Source organism: Dermacentor andersoni, chromosome 8 (genome assembly GCF_023375885.2).
Source record: "Dermacentor andersoni chromosome 8, qqDerAnde1_hic_scaffold, whole genome shotgun sequence".
In the NCBI taxonomy this organism is placed as follows: domain Eukaryota; kingdom Metazoa; phylum Arthropoda; class Arachnida; order Ixodida; family Ixodidae; genus Dermacentor; species Dermacentor andersoni.
This window is the reverse complement of record NC_092821.1, coordinates 35,298,584-35,321,194: the sequence shown is the minus strand read 5'-3', so window position 1 is coordinate 35,321,194 and position 22,611 is coordinate 35,298,584. Positions and strand designations below refer to the sequence as shown.

General features: G+C 50.3%; 1 protein-coding gene across 2 annotated transcripts in view; it reads right to left on the bottom strand.

The window, feature by feature from the left end:
- LOC129383564 (glutathione hydrolase 1 proenzyme-like) overlaps positions 1-22,611 on the bottom strand; it is a 116,729-nt gene that overhangs the window by 55,206 nt on the left and 38,912 nt on the right. For both annotated transcript variants that reach the window (XM_055068195.2, XM_072290157.1), the window contains exon 7: positions 1,226-1,306. In XM_055068195.2, coding sequence (XP_054924170.2) covers positions 1,226-1,306 — 81 coding nt within the window. The remainder of the gene's footprint in view (positions 1-1,225; positions 1,307-22,611) is intronic.

Below are 22,611 nucleotides of genomic sequence, written 5' to 3'. Positions count from 1 at the left end.
CATCAATCGCCTTTCCAACGTGGTCACCGCGCTTTATTAGCTGCTTTGGTTTCTGCAGCTACCGATAGGAGGTGAGCCAAGTATATGCAAGATATATAGTAGCATCGCCTTGGCAGCAGCTAGCTTTGTTTTTTGTTAAATCCAGGCAAGTAAGGATCTCAAGTGTTATAAGTAACTATCTGCACAATGAATACGATCTTACTAAATTTTAGTAAGCACAGAGCAGCGGTGGGTGGAGTTTGTTTTATTTGCTGTTAAGTATAAAACCATTGAGCACGACATGCTGGGACGGTGTCCCGCCATAAGCAACAGCTGAGGAAAATTGGAAGCGCAGCCTGCATAACGGCATAGCATCGCACTCAGGATTCAGGGATCAGCAAAAATTGAAGCAGCATGGCCTGCTAGGCTGACGGTATGCAGACCTGCACGATGGATCACATGTTGAGGTCGACGTCGCCGACTGCTGCACGTTGCAGTCGACTGCCCGCACCTACCTTACAATGAATTGGTATTAGTTCCAAGCTCCACTCTCTTATGGATATTTTGTAGTGTGTGTGTCCCCAGAAATGAAGCTCGCCATTATATCGAGTTATAAGTCGTTCGTCAGCCCTCCTTTAACCACTTCAACACGGGAAACACTGTAGCCAATCCAATGAGTAACTACATCTAAGAGTAGCTATGACAGTCTTTCAGGAGATCACAGAAAAATAAATAACGTTATATATACAAGAAAAAACGTTCCGAAGTAAAAATAACACGTCAAAAGATCAAAACGCGACATCAGGAAATGTTGCCTGAGCTCCGCGCGAGCAACTTTTTCTTTAAGGGCCGCCTTAGCTGAGATATGGCGTCTTTCTCCGGAAGCTGGGCAAACCATTTTGCAAAATGAGTAATGGGCGCGATTTCATTTCAACAAAACTTTTGAGGAGATCCGCTTCATTTAAGAGTGCCCAGCTTTGTCGACAAATGTAGGCACTGGACGCGAGAGCTTAACGTAGTAACGAATTTTATTGTGCAGAACAGCACCTTCAAACTATACGTCCGATAGGGGAAACCGTATTAGAAATTTATGTAATGATTATAACCGCCAGCGAACCATTCGTCCCTAGAATTCACAGCGATAGCTATGAACAGTTTGTTCCATGCATTTTTTGCATTTTATGTGCCAGCTTTTGTCATATTTACTCGCCACAAAAAGTTGCAAAGAATAAAGAAATCTTCATACTTGGTGGAGTCTATGCTCTCAAAAAGACGTTCTTCGAGTTCAGAAAGTTTACCTTCACCTTGCTTCAGCGTCTGTGAAAGTCTGCAGTTCGGAAAAAAAAAAAAGCTTATCAAGAGATGTAGTGAAGGTGAACAAAAGTGTTAAATTGTTAATACAAAACATTCTGAGTCATCTCCCCTTTTTCTATTCGAATACATCCCCCAGGACAATTGACAGAGTAATATCTTGATAACCTGAATAAACGTTAGGGCGTTCAGTTATTTATGCATGGTGCGTAACTAGGGCCATGTCGATATTCGAAACTTTCGAATACCAAATCAACTATACCTCTACTGGATTCAATCTTCAAATCAAATTGTCTATTTGTAGATAGTAATAGTCTCCAAATCGCTTTCGAACATAGTATATCACCAAAACTACTCGCCCAATCGTGCAGTCTGAGAAAATATACCATAACCTACATCACGGCGACTGCAGTAGACACAAAACACAAGAAGGCGGGAGCACGCAACATCGCTTAGTGCGCAATACTATTCTAGTTACGTAACAGACCCGCAAGATGGATTTTTCAATAAGTCTGATTTTCACTTTAAGGATTATTTGTCTCCACCTTGCGGGTTTCCACAGAACTATTACGTCAAGCTCTTGCCTTTGCTTAGAGTTGCTGACTAATTCGACTTCGCCCTGTCATCTGCTAGCCGCCTGGTTAGCTCAGATGGTAGAACGGCTGCCCCGGAAAGGCGGTGGTCCCGCGTTCGAGTCCCGGACCAGGACGAATTTTCTTCAACTGCGAGGCTTTTCTTTCGAGGAATCCGCATGGGTTCCTTTGTGGCAATTCCTACGAACGGATGGATGTCTGTTTTTCCCTTTATGAATTACTTGTCTCCACCTTGCGGGTTTCCTCAAGGCTATTACGTCCAACTTTCAACGTCATTATTATCCATTAGTCTTCCTTACTAATTTTTATTGTTAAGTAGTTTTACTTACGCTTAATAATTTCATCGCATGTAGGCGTAATTAAGCCTACGTCATCTTAATTCCCCTAAATAATTCTCCTCACTATTAATAAACAATTTTATTCAAATGAAGTTAGATTAAACTTTCGTAACTAACCTTTACTACTCCTAAATAGGCTAATTCGGCCTAAATATTGTTACGGGGCGGTTGGGAGTATAGAAGATTATATTTACAATATACATAAAAAATGAGTCTTAGTAGTTGAGATGGCTGACCGCCAACAACGCGCAGCACCCAGCGTCTCGCGACCTTCGTCCTCTCTTCGTCCATCCTTCCGTAACAGGACCCCCAGGTGGTGAAGCGCCGTCTCGGCGCATGGTAGGCGAAGAACTGCGAGCCAAGTATGGCTTCAGCCGCGAAACGTGCACGACGTCAACAGGCGGTGGACTTGAGGGTGGATGAAACTGTAACGGCGCGACCTCGTAATTGACATCGTTAACTAGACGTAGGACTTCATAAGGCCCTGTGTAGCGAGAGAGAAGATTCTGGGAGAGGCTGACCCGACGACTTTGTGACCAAAGCGGAACCCAAGCACTTGCGGCGAAGTGAACATCGCGATGGCACCGGTCGTAACGCGCTTTCTCCAGATGCTGCGAGGCTAATAAGCGAGATCTGGCAATTTGACCCGCCATGTGAGCGCGATCGATGATTTCGCGAGCGTAGTCAGTGGCAACGCGGGCACGGAAGGCAGGATGGTGTCAAGTGACAATGTAGGGTTGCGACCAAAAAGGGTGAATAGCCTGCGGTGTCCTGTCAAGACGAGTTATACGCGAATGTCACGTAGGCGAGTGTGGCGTCCCAGTCGCGGTGACCTTTGAAAACGTACATTGACAGCAGCTCTGTGAGTGTTCGGTTGAGACGTTCCGTAAGACCGTTCGTTTGTGGGTGGTACGTGGTGGACAGCTTGCGCGCAGTGGCACAAGAGCGGAGGAGGTCTTCCACAACTCGAAACAATAACAAGCGGTCGCGGTGTGTAAGTAACTGTCGAGGTGTACAGTGCTGGAGAATGACGTCGTGAAGAAGAAAATCGGTGACGTCTATTGCGCAACTAGTCGGCAACGCCTTTCTTATCGCGTAGCGTGTCGCGTAATCAATAGCGTCGGCGATCCACTTATTCCCCCTAGTCGTCATCGGCAAAAGGCCAAGTAGGTCAAGGCCTACACGAAAGAACGGTTCAGAGGGAACTTCAATTGAGTGGAGTCGTCCGACAGCTGGCAGGGGAGGTTTCTTCCGACGCTCACACAATTCGCAAGTTCGGACATAACGACGCACAGAGCGGTAGAGACCCGGCCAGAAGAACCGGCGTCGTACGCGGTCGTATGTACGCTAAACTCCAAGGTGCCCCGCCGTTGGTGCATCGCAAAGTGGTTCGAGAGCGACGGATTGCAGATGACGAGGAAGGACAAGGAGCAACTCAGGGCCGTCAGGGTTGATATTGCGGCGGTAGAAGATGCCGTCATGCAGCACGAACAGGCGGCCCGTGCCGTCGGTGCTGCCAGATTGCACTCCGGTGATAATGGACTGCAAGGATGCGTCGCGTTGTTGTTGACCGCGCATGTCGGTCATGTCAGTCAGAGCCATCACGCAGGTCACCGGATCATACGCAACAGGATCAGCGGGATCCACGGGGTGACGCAAGAGGCAGTCAGCGTCTTTGTGCAGACGTCCAGACATACAGTTGACAACAAATGAAAATTCCTGGAGCCGCAAACCCAGCGACCGAGCCGTCCTGTGGAGTCCCAGAGGGAAGACAGCGAGCAGAGGTCGTGGTGGTCTGTAGCGACCGAGAGCATGCCGCCGTACAAATATGACCAGAACTTGGCGACAGCTCAAACTAAAACCAAGCACTCCCGCTCTGTGATGGAGTAATTTTTCTCGGCAGGTTATAGTAGGTGGCTGGCGTAAGCTATGACGCACTCGGCACCATTCTGCTGTTGGGTGAGAAAAGCGCCAAAGCTGTGGCCACGTGCGTCAGTGTGCACTTCGGTCGGTGCAGGTGGATCAATGTAGGGACCTATGGGAGGGGTGATCAGAAACCCGATAAGAGCGGCGAACGCGTGAGCCTGCTCCGGGCCCTCATGAGAATGGCGTGTTTTTCTTTAGAAGATCTGTCAAAGGCCGAGCAACGTAGGCGAAATTTTTGACGAAACGGCGAAAGTAAGAACACAGGCCGACGAAGCAGCAGCGCGCGTCAGAAGGAGAACGTGGCACAGAGAAACTGCGTATGGCACGAAGTTTTTCCGGATCTGGTTGGACACCGGATGCGTCAACGAGGTGTTCCAACACTGTAATGTGACGGCGCCCGAATTGACACTTCGTGGAGTTCAGATGAAGGCCGGACTTTCGGAAGACCGCAAGAATTGCAGCGAGTCGGGTAAGGTGGCTGCCGAACGTGGGAGAAAAGAACAATAACGTCGTCAAGGTAACAAGGAGAGGTGGTCCATTTGTAGCCTCGCAGAAGAGAGTCCATCATACGTTCAAATGTCGTAGGACCATTGCATAGGACAAAGGGCATGACTTTAAACTGATATAAGCCATTCGGCGTGATTAAAGCCAGTCTTCTCGCGGTCCGTTTCATAAACTGAAATCTGCCAGTAGCCGGATGGAAGATCGATGGACGAGAAATATTTAGCTCCGTGCAAGCAGTCGAAGGCGTCATTGATGCGTGGTAGTGGGCAGTCGTCTTTGCGCGTGATGTTGTTTAACTGGCGATAATCGATGCAAAAACGCCAGGTACCATCTTCCTTTTTCACAAAGACCACAGGCGAAGCCCAAGGGCTGGCAGATGGCTCGATGTCCCCTTTGCGGAGCATTTTGTCCACTTCTGATTGGATGACTCGACGTTCAGCATGCGACACCCAATAGGGACGCCGACGAATAGGATTCGTGTCTCCAGTGTTTATACGGTGGTCAATAACAGTTGTTTTACCTAAAGGCCTGTCGCCGAAATCAAAGATATCACTGTACGCTTCAAGCAGGTGACGTATGTCCGTGGCCTGTGCAAAGGTGAGGTGAGGTGCAGTTATTTTAGCAAAGTCATCCGTTAAGAAACCAGAGATGTGAGCTGCAATCGGCTCTAATAAGCCACTATCAGCATTCAGACTCCCAATGTCAAATTCGGAACCACTAGAAACGCTGGCCAAGAACATGCCGCCGGAATCACTTGAAGGCACAGGCTGAAATTCAGAAGCGGTAGAACGACGTCGTTGTTAATAAGCGTGACCAACGTATGCGAAATAGCAATGTTCCGGTTCAAAAGCATGTCGATGATGGGGCGAAGCACATATTCACCTTCAGGAACCTGTGGCTGGGCGGTCAAAGTGACGTAAGTAACTGCCTTGCGTGACAGACGCACATCGTGAAGCGAGCACAAGTGTGGTGGGGCGGTGCTCGGAGCGTCGGCGAATTAAGGCAGTTTCAACTGAAAAACGCCAGTCGTGTCCTCGATGAGAGCAGAATGAGCGGATAAAAAGTACACTCCAAGGATAACGTCGTGACGGCAGTTGTCTATCACAGCAAAAAGAACAGAAGTATAGCGGCCGGCTATAATTAAACGCGGAGTACACATTCCGCGAACAACCAGTACGGCGCCGTCGTCCCCATGAAGCACTCAGGCAGCTGCTGGTGTGAGTAGCTTCTTAAGCGTTTACGTCGAATAGCGCTCATCAGATAGGTGGGCTCCAGTGTCGACGAGTGCTTGGACAGGTACGCCGTCTATTTTATCGTCTATTACACTTCTCCTTGTGGGCACAGATGGAAGATTTGCTGCGGTAGTAGTAAATGCAGCACCACCTCCGAGGGCTGCATTTCTTAGTCTTCCGAAAGGGTGCGGCCAAACGCCACACGGGACAACAGCCGACGTGGCTGCGGCGAACGGGAAGATGGGTGACGTGTTTGGGGTCAACAAGACTGGTGTCGGCGCGACGATGGTGAGCGGCTGTACCACGTGTTCCTAGCAGAGTTGTCAGCGCTGTTAGACTCAGCGGTAGGCGAAACATTGCGGGCATTTCTCGGGCACGGCTCAGGTTGGTCGGCATGCGAGGTGTTGAAGGCCATGTGTTGCGACAGCATCGGGCAACGCGACCAATGCGGTGACAGGTGAAACATATCGGCTGGTCATCCGCAGTTCTCGGCTCAGTCGGGTTGCGATAACGCGGAGAGAAGCGTCGGGGGTGGAGCGAAAATAGAAGGGCGTTCGTTAGCTCTGGGATGGGCGACAGCACACACATAATGTAAACCAATGTTTTCAAGTTCCTAGTGAGCGATGGCTTGTACGAGAGAAACTGAAAATGTGGTAGCATCAGGGCTACGTGAACAGAAAGCTGCGGGCGCCATCGCATCCAGTTCACGTCTAACGATTCGCATGACGTCTCTGATGGCGACGCATGCTGCTGTGCAGGTTGGTCTTCACACGTCGACGGTGCCGCAGCATCGGGAAGTCTTGCGAATGGTTGCAAGACCGTCGGTTTTTGGCCTGCTCGAACTGTCGGCATTCTCTAATGATTGCATCAACTGCAGAGCAGCTTTTGCACATGAGCAGATTAAACGCGTTGCCAGCAATACCCTTAAGCACGTCCCCGACCTTCTCAGCTTCTGTCATGTCGTGATCGACCTTGCGACAAAGTGCCAGCACGTCCTGGATGAACGAGACATAGGACTACGTAGGAGATTGGGCACAGGAGGCCAGTTCCTGCTTTGCGGCAATTTTACGGCCGGCTGGTTTGCCAAACAACTCTGTCAATTTGTCTTTGCATTTGTCCTAGCTGGTTAGCTCCTCTTCGTGGTTTTCGAACCACACCTTTGCCGTGTTTCTTGGGCAGAACAAGAGGTTAGCTAGCATATGGGGTGCCATCTGTTGATTACACTCACGCGTTCGTACATGGCCACCCGCTCTTCAACGACGGCACCATCAATCACGGAGAAAGTGCCAGGACACTTGGGATGCAAAACGACAACCGAAGGTGACAGCGACGTAGCAAGTGACAGTGACGTAGGAGGCGGCAACGACGTTGATCCCGAGTGCTCACCATCGTTCATGGTGCGCACGGTGATGCGACGTCCACTGCGGAGCTCCGTTTACAGCCGTGGTACCCCACACCCCTCCCCAATTTGTTGCAAAGATGTTGAGAGTATAGAAGAATATATTTACAATATATATACGAAATGTGCCTGAATAGTTGAGATCGCTGACCACCAAAAACCCGCAGCATCCAGCGTATCGCGATCTTCCTCTTCCTCTCTTCGTTCATCCTTTCGTAATAATATAATTTTGTTAGCGTCTTAGTAAATTTTAACTAAGTAATCATTAATGGCAATTAGGTATTAGGCTTCCTTACCCTTCATTAGTCGGAAGGAGTCTTACTGAGCTGAATATAATTTATTGATAATTTATTTATTCATGTTGTATTAAACTTCCCTGCTCCCTATCTCTCTGCAGTACTCACTTTGTATAATGATAATCATGAAGCTCTGTCGTCATACGTAGTCACAAGTATTTATATATACTATAACTATATACTCTTTTATACTAAACTATACTAAGTATACTATATACTATATATACTCATATATAGCCCCCGAGCAGCTCATGTACACCTATGGAGAGCAGTACGTCGTGCCGGGCGTTTCACACAAACTGACCAATGGACGGGTGGACGGACGGGTGGATGAACGGGCATATTTTCGAGGGAAGTAGATATAGAACGCTTGCGCAATAACAAGTTTCCATGTAGCGCCATTCCCATTTTCGCGCTACACTATTTGTGTAACCGCCCTCATACGTGGACCGCCGCTAGCGCCCGCACCGACTCCGAGCTTCTCAACACGTCTGCACAACCAAGTAGCTTTTCGCTTTTGCAGAATTCAATTTATTATCAACAGTCATGTTAAAACTGTATCCCCTGTAGTAAATCCTTGTTTGTGAGTTTGTTGGCAGAAGCCATGCTCCGTCAAAATGACTGGGAACTTTTAGGAGGACCTAATGACAGTACGGTGACCTGAAAATTCTACGAGTCAGTTCCAAGCAAATCAAGCAATATGTATAGCGAGGGAGTGCTAGGATTAGGAAGACGGCGGCTGAATGATTTAACGGCGTTAAATTCAAACTGGTTTTTGTAGAGATCTTATGTGCGTCCTCGTCAATGCGCGGCCTCTTTGGGCGCTGTCACCCTCACCAGCCGTCACCATAACAGTTTAGGAGCTTAGGTGAGGATTCAAAAGTATATGCTTTGAAAGCGGACGACTTTCATGCAGTGGTGTGTCCTGACGTCTAGTGGCATGTGCCGTCTGACCTGTCCTGATGTGTGCTCAGACATGTGTGCTCAGACATTTAAAGTGGTCTTACATGGAGCGCGCTTCTTTATCTGGATTCAGTGTGTATAATGTAAAATAAGCCCTTTATCGTTCACTCCTGCTCATCTACTGACTCCTATTCCTCTTCCCTCATCCCTGTACCTGGAAGACGCCTGGCCTGAACGCTACCCCGAGTTACAACAGTACACCGACATGCTGACGATGGTGAAACCACAGTTCGACGACGATGGCACAATGACAAGGGCATGACGACGAATGCATGACGATGACTGTATGATGACGATGCTGTGACGACGATGACAAGACAAAGGGCTGATGACATTAGCGTTACGTTAACTTTAGCACGAAACCTGTACGTGTTCGATGGATTGACGACGACGCTATGACAATAAGTCAGAGGATGAAGGCTGATTGACGATGATGACACGTAAACGACGGCATTACGACGAAGGTCAGATGGAGGCATGACAGCTACTGATCGACGATGATGCCACCACAAGGGCAGCTTAGTCCCGATTTAACGACGGCAGTATGATTGCAATACAGCGAATAAAGATTGACGTAGATCGAATGCCGAAGGCAGGTGGCAATGATGTCATGGCGACAATGGCGTGGCGTTACTCATTTGATGACAATGATGAAATAGTTTGACGATGGCGTCATTATGACGGCTCTGTGACGCTGATGGGCTTATGACGACGGCAAGGAGGAAGTGGAATGACAAAGCTGGAATGACATCGATGCAACGATCGCGACGGCATCACGACTTCGAACACACAGCCAGTTACCCAAGCTTATTCGACCACTTCGTTGCAGTAGGGGGCGTGGCGACGCCGCCATATCAGAGTAAAACCACGAAGCGTGAATGACCACGAAGGCAATACTTTGGCGGTGTGACAAAGGAATGCATGACGACTGCACGGTGATGATGGCTTTATTACGAAGGTATCGGGAGTATTGGATGACAAAGCTACAATTACGGTCATGCAACGGCCACGACGGCATTGCGCCGACAAGCCAATAGCTGTTGGCTAGAGCGATTACAAAACTTAGGCGACTCGCTCGGGTCAGATGGCGCGACGACGATGACATGACGAGTAAGGTGACGAGGCCGCAATAACGATAATGGGATGACAACGACGGCATCTCGACCAGGAGTACGTACCTCTAGAGCAGCTCAAGCAAGATGACAACTTCGCCGATCCATCGACGTCATTCCTTGTTCTTCCTTCTCGCGTTATCATAAATACCGTCATTAAGTCGTGATAATGCCGACGCTGCAATGCCATCGTTGGCACTGGATCGTCGTCACACAGACGCTCTCATGCTTCTGTTGTCATACTGTCGTCATGTTGTCGTTGCGGTCGTGCGATCATCGTCATTCTCGCCTGGTCATCCGGCTGTGTCATACAGTTGTAAATCATTGTCATCATGCCGTCGTCATTACGCGCCGTTGTCGCTCCACCAATGACTTTGCTTGTTCATAATCCCTTCGTCGCTGCGTCATACAGTTGCTCTCATGCCTGCATGCTCAAGGGTGACCTTGACAAGCGAGTGTCATAGCAAAGTGGGACGATATCAGAGTGTGTCGCATATAGCTGAGTCAATGAGTCTTAGAATTAGGCCTTGTTTCCGTATGGGTGTCGAAACCCACACTCTGTCGCCGACGTCATAAGTAACTATTCTACGGTGAAGATCGTTGCGGCCTGCGTCGTAGCCTTGCTGCTGGCAGATCCGCGAGCGCGCCAGCTGCCGAGCTTCCGCGCGTTGCGCAAACACATCGGCGTCCTTATCAGTGTCGTCGAAGTCGTGTGGAAGCATCGCATCCAGCATCGTTCGTACATCCCGTCCGTGAACAAGGATAAACGGAGTCATGCGCGTCGTCTCTTGTTTCGCCGTGTTATAGGCAAAGGTGATATAAGGTAGGATGTCGTACCAATTTTAGAGCGCAGCTCTTTGGCGTCCGTTCCTGGGTTTCGCGTCGTCGTCGGCGTTGTCGTCGGCCTCGTAACCAGCTCCGCCCCCCTTTCATCCCCCCAGCGCTAGCAGCGACCGACTGATACCGCTGGATGCCGCTGACGCCGCTAGAGAGTCAAGATAACGTGACTGCATAGAACACCGTCGCCGCCATGCAGAAAGAGGAGGAAAGGGTCCCCCCCCCTGTTCTTGTGTGGCGGATAGGGTGCTCTTCAGTTGCCGACGCGCCGGTTATTTCACGTAGGCCCCGGCACGTCGACGAATACGTGACCACCTTCCCACGGCTAGACCTGGTTCTTAGCGCTGCGGAAGCGAGGGTATCATATTGTTTGTGTCGGCATCGGCGGCGTTGTCCCTGAAACCAACTCCGCAGCTGGGGTTGACTCACTATCGGCGTCAGCGGCATCAGTCAGTCGCTGCTATCTCTTCCCTCCTCCCTTTATCGTGTTGTCCGCTTGCTGCGCGCGCTTCTGCCCCCATCGTTTGCCGCTGGGTGTACACGCCGCCCCCCTCCCCCCTCTTCCTGCGAGTCTCCGGTTGTCAAAGCGCCGGCTCGAACTTAATTCCTTTCTTCGCTCCTCCTCCAATGCAACCCCTGTGCGGTGGCAATCAGAGAGCCAGATCGGTGGCGGCGGATCTGTATATGTGCACCGCCCGAGCCGAAATTGCCGCTGCCGTTCGCCCTGTGCGGTGGCAATCGGAGAGCCAGATCGGTGGCGGCGGATCTGTATATGTGCACCGCCCGAGCCGAAATTGCCGCTGCCGTTTGCCACTGCGAAATTATCTGCCAGTTCTTTCTGAGCCATGAGCGAGACGACCGATGGAAGTCCTCCGTCTGCTGCTGCTCCTGCTGCTAAACGAGCTGCCAGAGCAGAGGCCCAGCGCCGTCGCCGTCAGAATCCAGAGGTGCGTGCCGCCGAAGCAGAAGCTTACCGTCGCCGCCGTCGAGATGATCCAGGAGTACGCGTCGCCGAAGCAGAGGCTAAGCGCCGCCGCCGAGAAGACCCTGCCGTTCGCGCCGCCGAAGCGGAGGCTCATCGCCGCCGTCGAGAGCAACCAGCAGTAAGCGAGGCTGAAGCAGAAGCTCATCGCCGCCGCCGAGAAGACCCTGCAGTTCGCGCCGCCGAAGCGGAGGCTCATCGCCGCCGTGGAGAGCAACCAGCAGTAAGCGAGGCTGAAGCAGAAGCTCATCACGGACAGGGAGCAGTACATTTCGGTTCTCCGAGCAGGTACACCTCGTCCCACCGTCATGCTACCCCGTACCGTGCAGCAAAACGGGTTAATTACTTTAACCCATGGGTGGCGTCCGTTCTAGATTCAAACATGGATCTTCAGATCGTGATAGCGCATACATGTGTTGCTCGATTTCTTTGCCTCAATCTATCGAAAAGGTGAAACAGCTTATTTGCTGCGCTCAAATTTCGCACTAGGAAGTAACGTAATCGTCGGTAATTTTTTATGTTCAACATCCACGTACATTGATAGCGTGTCTTCAATGGTTTTCTTTAGGCACTATGTTAATCCATTGGTTTGTGGATGGTAGGCGGTTGACTTCCGATGGGCCGTTCCACTTAGTAGCAAGACGTGATCTAAGACTTCCGCCGTAAATGCGGTTCCTCGGTCTGTTATTACGACGGTTGGCGCGCCGTGTCGCAACACCACATGCTCAATGAAAACGCGCGCTCAGCGCGCTTTCAGCGTAACGCGCGAGATATTCTGTTGCGACGATAGCAAAGCGATTCCCTGCAGTAGAAGTAGGAAGTGAGCTCAAGATATCCATTCCAATTTGATCAAATGGTCTTCGAGGAATCTAGACGGATGGTGGGAGGCCAGCTGATTTCGTCGGAAGCGGCTTCCGCCTCTGGCAGTCGTGACAAGTGCCAACGTGATGTTTCACGGCGGTGGTAAGAGTCGGCGAGTAACACCTTTGCTGCACAGTGATTAATGTTTGCGTGTAGCCTAAGTGACGAGAAGTCACCTTCTTGTGGCAAGCTTGAAGTACTTCCGTTCGAAGAGCTGCAGGGATGACGAGCAGGTATGGGGGCCCGGTCGAAGAAAAGTATTTTTTGTGAAGGACCTTGGCCCGTAAACCAAACGACAACATTCCTCTTGCGTCAACTCTAGGCCGTTTCGCAGATCTTCCCTCCAAGTAATTGATTACTTCAAGCTGCTCAGGGTCGTCCCGTTGTTTTAGCGCGATGGCGGATGTGTCCACAACACAAAGAAATGCTAAGTCTTCTTCTTCAGGTGGAGCGGACGACTTTATCGGCGATCGAGACAGGTAGTCAGCATCCGCATGTCGTTTCCCCGATTTGTACGTGACAGTCTTGTCAAACCCTTGCAGCCTTAGGCTCTAAAGCGCCAGTCGTCTAGAAGGATCTTGAAGGTGTTTCAACCAACATAGTGAATGGTGGTTGCTGATAACTGTGAAGCATCCGCCATACAAATATGGGCGAAATTTCATAGACGCCCATACCACGACGAGGCATTCTTTCTCAATTGTGGAGTAATTAGCCTCTGTACGTGACTGTGCTCTACTTGCATAGGCAAGCACTCTTTCGGTGTCCTCTTGCTGCTGCACAAGAACAGTTCTCAAGCCAACATTGCTGGCATCAGTGAGGAGCAATGTAGGAGTGGTCTCATCAAAAAGAGCAAACACTGGAGGTGTCTGCAGACGTTGCCGCAAGTCATTGAATGCACCTTGCTCTTCGTCGCCTCATACAAAAGCAACGTCGTTTCTCGTCAGGCGAGTTAACGGCGATGAAATACGAGGAAAGTCTGCAATAAACCGCCGGTAATAGGCGCAGAGTGCGAGGAAGCGCCTGACAGCCTTTTATCGGATGGTACGGGAAACTGTGCCACGGCGGCAATTTTTTCAGGATCTGGGCGGACACCTGCGTGGCTGACGATGTGACCGAGAAACTGCAGTTCCGCAAAGCCAAACTGGCACTTCTCCGGCAGGGTGAGGCCGGTGGACCGTATGGACTGCAGAACCGCTGCAAGCCCTTCAAAGTGTTCTTCACACGTTGCGGACAACACGATGACGTCGTCGAGATACACTATGCAGGTTTGCCACTTCAGACCCGAAAGCACAGTATCCATGAGGCGTTGGAACGTAGCAGGGGCAGAACACAAGCCGAACACAAGTCGCATAGGCCATCTGGCGTCACGAAAGCAGTTTTTTCACGGTCTCTTAGGTCTACTTCGATTTGCCAATATCCGCTTTTTAAGTAAATTGAAGAGAAGTAACGTGCCTGTCGAAGCCTGTCGAGTGAATCATCTATACGGGGAAGCGGGTACACGCCGTTCTTTGTCACCTGATTTAGCTTTCGGTCGTCCACACAGAAACGCAGGCTGCCGTCTTTTTTCTTGACTTGAAATACAGGATATTCCAAGGGACTCGTTGATGGTTGGATCGCATCGTCACTTGTTGCTGTATGGCTAACGTTCTCTGGGAGCCTCACGATATGGATTTTGGTGAATTGATCATGCGCTATCGTCTGTAATAATTCGGTGCTTTGTTAGAGGCGTCCGACCGACGCTGGAGGTCCACGCAATGCACTCGTTGAACATGGCCAATAGCGTAAGAAGACGCTCTCGTTCGTGCTGCGACAAAGCAGTGCTAACGTCAAGTACAGGAGCTGGGTCTTGCGTAGGCGCTTCTTCGAATAGTGAACAGCAGCGGCGGAAATCCGCAACGCCGTCAAAATAAGCCACAGCCGTGCCCTTGGGAAGGCGCCGTCGCTTTGTGCTAAAATTTGTTACCAACAGGTTCGTGCGCCCATCGGTGACATTCATGATTCCTCGTGCGACCGAGGTACCGTGATAAACTACAACTGGGTATTTGGTCGGCAACTCCTTCGCAGCCAAACGGTATGTCACGTGCTACCGAAACAAGAGCACATAATCGAGGGGGGAGGACGACGTCGCCTTCTGTTAGACGAAATGAGTTGTGTTGCGGCGATAAGCAATGAACCAAACCGGATGGCTTATAAAACATCACCATGCTGTCCGCGATGTTAATTACGGCACCATATTCTTTTTATGAAGTCTATTCCCATAATCAAATCTTTGCAGCATACAGGAAGGACGATGAAAGCGGCCACGAAAGAAGAATCCCCGATGTTAAGTCTAGCAGTACATCCTCCAGTAGGCATCAGTAATTGGCCGCCTGCCGTCCGTATGTAAGGTCACGTCCATGGCGTCTTTACTTTCTTCGGCGAAGGACGAGTTCCTGACTCATTATAGAGAAGTCGGCACCAGTGTCGACTTACGCTGTCACCGGCTGCCCATCCACGAAAACATCAATTTCTTCAGTGTTTATCGGCTTCAAGTCGTTCTGCAGCGAGAATGCTGGGGGATTTTTAGTGTCTTGCGGCGGGCATGCAACGTTGCCGCCAGAGGTCGCCGCCTTCAGTTTCCCCGACGAGGGCTGGGCGACCTTGGTCCTCGGAGGTCCGCAAAATATAGGTCCAGTAGAAGAAGCCATCTGACGTGGAGGGGTTAGAGAGTGCGACCGACGACCGAAATTAGACCGATCATTGGGAAAGGATTCGTCACTCAGGTGCGCTATTTGAGGTCCCTGAAAAGCAGCGTCGTCACGACGTAGCATGGTGTCGTCATTTGCACGTCGACCATAGGACGATGGACGAAGGGGTCGAATGATGTATCACGATGCCAGCAACTAAGCGAAATATCGCCCGCGCCTCCGCAGCGAAAACAGAGTGGCCGCCTATCGACAGTCCACCATACGTTGGTTCTCCGAAATTACGGCCATCCCGTAGTTTCGTTTTGCTGTGGTGACCATGACGCGGCGAGCGACGGCTGGTGGTGTGAATGAAGCGGCATAACGGCTGCGCGCTTCGAAACCTCTTCTTGCGGCGGCGACCAAGGAGTGGCTGTCGGAGGCTGGTGGTCTTGAAGATCGGTTACCGGGAGCGCCTGCCGGAATTCGTCACGCGCCACTTTGGCGATTGACGCTGCGGGTCTATCTAGTGTCGGTGTCAGAAGCTTTTGAAATTCCTCTCTGATAAGCTCTCTGACCAACTCACGAAATGTTATGATACTCGGCAGTCACTGCGGCGGCATTGATTCTAGTGGTGGTGAGCAGTCGATCGTATTGCCTGCATCTTTGATGAAGGGCCCGCTCAATAGCCTTAGCCTCTTTGATAAAGTCAGCGACAGTGACTGGCCGATGGCGCACAAGTCCCGCGACCACTGCTCTTTCACACCTCGCATGAGGTAGCGCAACTTCTTATCTTCAGTCATGGTCGGGTCGGCTCTACGAAAGAGGCGGGCCATGTCCTCAGCCAACATTTTGACCGACTCATTAAGTTGTTTCAACCGTAGCTGCATCATTTGCTGGGCGCGGTCACGTCGGTCGGCACTCGCAAAAGTATTCGTGATCTTCTGCCGAAAGTGATGCCAGCTCGTGCGACTACCTTCGCGGTTCTCGAACCAAGTACGGCCACTGTTGTCAAGGGCGACATAGACGTGGGAGAGCTTTTGCTGCTCAGTCCACTGATTAATCTGTGCGACGCGTTCACACTTGTCAAACCAGTCTTCAAGGTCTTCAAAGAATGCACCGCGATAGCGATCGGGAACCAGCGGATGCAGAACGGTTACCTGTTGTGGACTGGGACACCGGCTGCTTCGGGGTGTTTGTGGTGGGCTGGTTTCGGCCATTGCGAGATGTGTGCAGCTCCTGGAGAGATGTGGTTGGAGAGCGGAGAACTCCGGGGCAAGGATTAGCAGTCGACGACTAAAGCGGTGCACGGGTGTCGTAACTGGTGACAGTGCGTCCGGGCTAGATGAACGACTCCAAGAAGGACTCCGACGCATCAGATGCGGTCAGTACCCCGCACCTCCATCAGTGTCGCGGTACAACGCCGACAGAACACAGGGAGACGATCTTCAAGAACAACAGGACAACCTGTTCAAAAACCAACAGAGCAGAAACACGTCTTCTTCGTCATCGCCCAATCTCACTATCCCACTAGACGGAGTCCGTTAGTGTTCCCATCATCGTCGTAGTCTGCCTAGAATACACGCGCCAATATTTTACACGTTCGCTTTGCGAGCTCGATAAGCAATCGCACCTCCCAGAGAAAGTAACGAAATCATGAACTTACACGCTTAATTTACCGGGGAAAACACGCAATTGCAGCTTGGTCGTGTCAACCAAGCTGCAACTGAATAGCCGTGCGTATAGCGCGAGGGTGAAACGTTCGATACTAGAATGTCATATCATAACCCTTCGACGTAGCATTTCACCGCACTTGTATATCTTTAAATGGCTCCAATGGCGAGACTAGAAATGAAATAGACTTCATACTCTGCGCTAACCCTGGCATTATACAAGATGTGGACATGCTCGGCAAGGTCCGCTGCAGTGACCATAGGATGGTAAGAACTCGAATTAGCCTTGACTTGAGGAGGGAATGGAAAAAACTGGTACATAAGAAGCCAATCAATGGGTTAGCGGTAAGAGGGAAACTAGAGGAATTCCAGATCAAGCGACAGAGCAGGTATTCGGCTTCAACTCAGGAAGAGGACCTTAGTGTTGAAGCAATGAACGACAATCTTAAGGACGTCATTAAGGAGTGTGCAATAGAAGTCGATGGTAACTCCGTTAGACAGGATACCAGTAAACTATCGCAGGAGACGAAAGATCTGATCAAGAAACGCCAATGTATGAAAGCCTCTAACCCTACAGCTAGAATATAACTGGCAGAAATTTCTATGTTAATCAACAAGTGTAAGACAGCTGACAGAAAGAACTATAATATGGATATAATTGAACATGATCTCAGGAACGGAGGAAGCCTAAAAGCAGTGAAGAAGAAACTAGGTATAGGCAAGAATCAGATGTATGCGTTAAGAGACAAAGTCGGCAATATCGTCACTAATATGGATGATATAGTTCAAGTGGCTGAGGAGTTCTATAGAGAATTATACAGTGCCAGTAGCACCCACGACGATAATGTGAGAGAGAATAGTCTAGAGGAGCTTGAAATTCCACAAATAACGCCGGAAGAAGAAAAGAACGCCTTGGGAGCTATGCAAAGGGGGAAGGCAGCTGGGGAGGATCAGGTAACAGCAGATTTGCTGAAGGATGGTGGGAACACTGTCTTAGAAAGACTGACCACCCTATATACACAATGCTTCATGACCTCGAGCGTACCGGAATCTTGGAAGAATGCTAACGTAATCCTAATCCATAAGAAAGGGGACGACAAAGACTTGAAAAATTATAGACCAATGAGCTTACTGTCCGTTGCCTACAAAGTATTTACTAAGGTAATCGCAAATAGAATCAGGAACACCTTAGACTTCGGTCAACCAAAGGACCAAGCAGGATTCCGTAAAGGCTACTCAACAATAGACCATATTCACACTATCAATCACGAGATAGAGAAATGTGCGGAATGTAACCAACCCTTATATATAGCTTTAATTGACTGCAATAAAGCGTTGTTTTTTTTTTTTTTCGGTCGAAGCCGTAGCAGTCATGGAGCCATTACAGAATCAGGGTGCAGATAAGCCATATGTAAAAATACTGAAAGATATCTATAGCGGCTTCAAAGCCACCGTAGTCCTCCACAAAGAAAGCAACAAAATCACAATAAACAAAGGCGTCAGACAGGGAGATACGATCTCTCCAATGCTATTCACAGCGTGTTTACAGGAAGTATTCAGAGACCTGGAGTGGGAAGGATTGTGGATAAAAGTTGATGGAGAATACCTTAACAACTTGCGATTCGCTGATGATATTGCCTTGCTTAGTAACTCAGGGGACCAACTGCAATGCATGCTCACTGATCTGGAGAGGCAGAGCAGAAGGGTGGGACTAAACATTAATCTGCAGAAAACTAAAGTAATGTTTAACAGTCTCGGAAGGGAACAGCAGTTTACGATAGGTAGCGAGGCACTGGAAGTGGTAAGAGAATACATCTACTTAGGACAGGTAGTGACTGCTGATCCGGATCATGAGAGTGAAATATGCAGGAGAATAAGAATGGGCTGGGGTGCGTTTGGCAGGCATTCGCAGATCATGAACAGCACGTTGCCATTATCCCTCAAGAGAAAAGTGTATAACAGCTGTGTCTTACCAGTACTCCCGTACGGGGCAGGAACCTGGAGGCTTACGAAAAGGGTTCTACTTAAATTGAGGACGACGCAACGAGCTATGGAAAGAAGAATGATAGGTGTAACGTTAAGGGATAAGAAAAGAGCCGATTGGGTGAGGGAACGAACGCGCGTTAACGACATCTTAGTTGAAATCAAGAAAAAGAAATGGGCATGGGCAGGACATGTAATGAGGAGGGAAGATAACCGATGGTCATTAAGGGTCACTGAATGGAATCCAAGGGATGGGAAGCGAGCAGGAAGTGGCAGAAAGTTAGGTGGGCGGATGAGATTAAGAAGTTTGCAGGGAGAACATGGCCACAATTAGTACATGACTAGGGTAGTTGGAGAAGTATGGGAGAGGCCTTTGCCCTGCAGTGGGCGTAACCAGGCTGATGATGATGATGATGATAATGATTATTATTATTATTATTATTATTATTATTATTATTATTATTATTATTATTATTATTATTATTATTATTATTATTATTGTACTGTAAAATAGGGAGCAGTGGGGCTGTGCCTAGGAGAGAGACAACGACGACGAGAAAGAACAACCTGGTTTCGGTGCTCGGTCGGCTACACTACCTCTCGCGGCTCCAACGTTCTAGTCGCGGACGCTTACTACTCAAAGTGCTTCGCAACATTTGGTGGAAGGTGCTGGACTTATTGCCAACCTGGAACTTCGAAGCCGGACGATCCCTGTCACCTCTCCCATGCCTGAGGAGACTAGTCCTACCGCGCCACCCATGGCACCGCCTCCAGTCGTCTGTCCTGGTGCGCCACGCCAACGGGATCCTCCCATATTCAATGGCACTGACGATCATGACGTAGAGGACTGGCTGTCATCATACAACCGAGTGAGTGCCCACAACAAATGGTCTGAAGCTGACAAGCTTGGCTACGTCCCATTCTACCTTTCCGGGGTCGCGCATCTTTGGTTCCGCAACCATGAGGCTGACTTTTCCACCTGGACAGCATTCCGAACGGCACTTCAAGAAGTATTCGGTCGCCCTGCTGTGCGCAAACTTCGGGCTGAACAACAGCTTCGCTGTCGTGCCCAACAAAAGGGCGAAACTTTCACGAGCTACATTGAAGATGTAGTTGACATCTGCCGGCGTATAGACCCAGATATGACCGAAGATGCCAAGGTCAAGAACATTTTGAAAGGCATAGAAGATGACGCCTTCCAAATGCTCTTGGCAAGGAATCCTCAGACGGTCAACGACATCATAACGCTTTGCCAGAGCTATGAGGAGCTGCGCAAACAACGGCTTTCTACGCGCCAAGCACTCGCTCCGGACGTCGCGCTTTCCGCTCTGAGTGATGCTGTCACTTCTACTCCTTGCAGTTCTGAAATTTTCGACAGAATCAAGCAATTTGTACGAGAAGAAGTGGCGCGCCAACTCTCTCTTCTGCCAGTCGCACCAGCCTCAGAGCCGCGCTTGTCTCCAGATCTCCGTCACATGATACAAGAACAAGTCGCTAACGCAGTACCACTTGCTCATCAACCGCCTCCTACGCCTGTGCCACTTACGTACGCTGCCGTTGTCGCTAATCCAAGGCCTCCTTCTGCAGGTAATCAATCCAGACTTACCAGCGGCTTTCCCTCACCTCCGCAAGCAGCTGCAACATATTCTCCTGCCCCCCCAAGCAGCTACTGGCCGCCGCAGCAGCCCGTGCGCCCACCTCGGCAGTATTTCCAACAGTCTCCGCCCGTTGTTCTCAATCCATGGCGCACCCATGACAATCGGCCTATATGTTATTCGTGCGGCCTACCTGGGCATGTAGCACGGCTTTGTCGCCGGCGTGGATGGTATCCTTCGGATTCTCCGAGGGCACACAGTAACGGTTTCGACTCTCCGTCCCGTTCTGCTACTGCCGCTCAGCCCTTCGAAGCCTCGTCTCCTCTTTCCCGACCCTTCAATACCCGTCGGTCTCCGTCTCCCCGTCGGCGTTCTCTGTCGCCGCTCATCCGTCGTCCTGAAGCTATCCGAGAGGAAAACTAAGGACCGCAGTTCCGGAGGCAAGAACTGCGATCTTAGCGAACTCCTCAAGACCTCATTTATTTCCTGCGAATGTCCTTGAAGTTTATGCAGAAGACATTGCCGTTCATGCGCTTGTAGACACGGGAGCAGCAATATCAGTGATTTCGGACCAGCTTCGTCTTACCCTTAGAAAAGTCGCGACGCCATATTCTGCCATTTCATTACGTACAGCAAGCGCTGCGCCGATTGAACCTTTAGGGAAGTGTACCGTGCGTGTCGTTATAAGCGGCGCTTTATACCATGTTGAGTTCGTTGTTCTGCCTCGCTGCTCCCATGCCATGATTTTAGGATGGGACTTTCTGTCCTCTCATCATGCCGTTATAGACTGTGCCCGTGCTGAACTCGCGCTGTCGGCATTCGGCACCAACGTTTTTGAAGATACTGATGACACTTACGGTCGTGTGTTCGTCACCGCCGACACCGAGATTCCTCCATACTCTGCCGCACTTGTACCCGTTTCCTGCGTTGGGTTTTCCGACTCCACAGTTCTTTTCACGCCGTCTAAGCTTGTTGCTCGCCGCCATCCTTTCTTGCTCCCTTTTGCCCTTCTTGCCATTCGACAAGGTGCGAGCGCACTTTATGTATCGAACCTGTTTCCTTGCCCTGCTAGGCTACTCCACAATGAGTGTCTTGGTTATGCCGACGAAATCGAACCAAGCTTCCTTTACGATGTGCCTGACGACCCGGCTTCTCCTTCGGTTGACGCTCTATCCCTTCAAGTTTCTCCTCCCACGCCGCCGTGTGACTCAACATTTTACCAGAGTATTGATCCCAACCTCACTCCAGCGCAGCACGCCCAGATCGTCCATCTTCTAGACCGCTTTCGCGCGTCATTCGACCTACAACAATCTCGCTTAGGCCGTACTTCCACTGTTGTCCATCACATCGACACCGGCAACCATGCGCCTTTACGCCACAGGCCGTATCGTGTATCCGCCACGGAGCGTAGCGTGATCGCCGAGCAAGTTGCAGACATGCTCCAACGCGGTGTCATACAACCTTCACACAGTCCCTGGGCTTCCCCTGTAGTGCTGGTCAAAAAGAAAGACGGCACAATTCGCTTTTGCGTGGACTACCGGCGACTTAATAAGATCACACGCAAGGACGTTTATCCGCTACCCCGTATTGACGACGCGCTAGACTGCCTCCAAGGCGCTGAATTCTACTCATCCTTAGACTTACGATCCGGATACTGGCAAGTGCCAGTGGCTGAGTCCGACCGTCCGAAAACGGTCTTCGTCACACCTGACGGTTTATTTGAATTCACCGTGATGCCATTTGGCCTGTGTAATGCGCCTGCCACATTTGAAAGAATGATGGACAACATCTTGCGCGGCCTCAAATGGCTGATATGCCTGTGTTATCTGGACGACATTGTTATCTTTTCACCGGACTTTCCTTCCCACTTACTTCGACTTGAACGCGTCCTAAAGTGCATCGCCGATGCTGGCCTCCAGCTTAACTTGAAGAAGTGTCACTTCGCTGCCCGGCAGCTGGTCATCCTCGGCCATGTCGTGTCGAAAGAAGGTGTACTCCCTGATCCGGCGAAACTACAAGCTGTTGCCCAGTTTCCCCGACCAACGACTTTGAAAGAACTGCGCAGCTTCATTGGATTAGCGTCATACTTTCGCCGTTTCATCCGCAATTTTGCCACTATAATAGCACCTTTAACGCAGCTTCTTCATGGTGGCAACAACCTTTCAACCTGGTCACCGGATTGCGATGCCGCCTTCACAAAGCTGCGTCGTCTCTTGACGTCACCACCAATCCTGCGCCATTTCGACCCCAGTGCTCCCACTGAAATACACACGGATGCCAGTGGCGTTGGCCTTGGGGCCGTTCTCGCTCAGAGAAAGGCTGGCTTCGATGAGTACGTCGTTGCCTTCGCCAGTCGTGCACTCA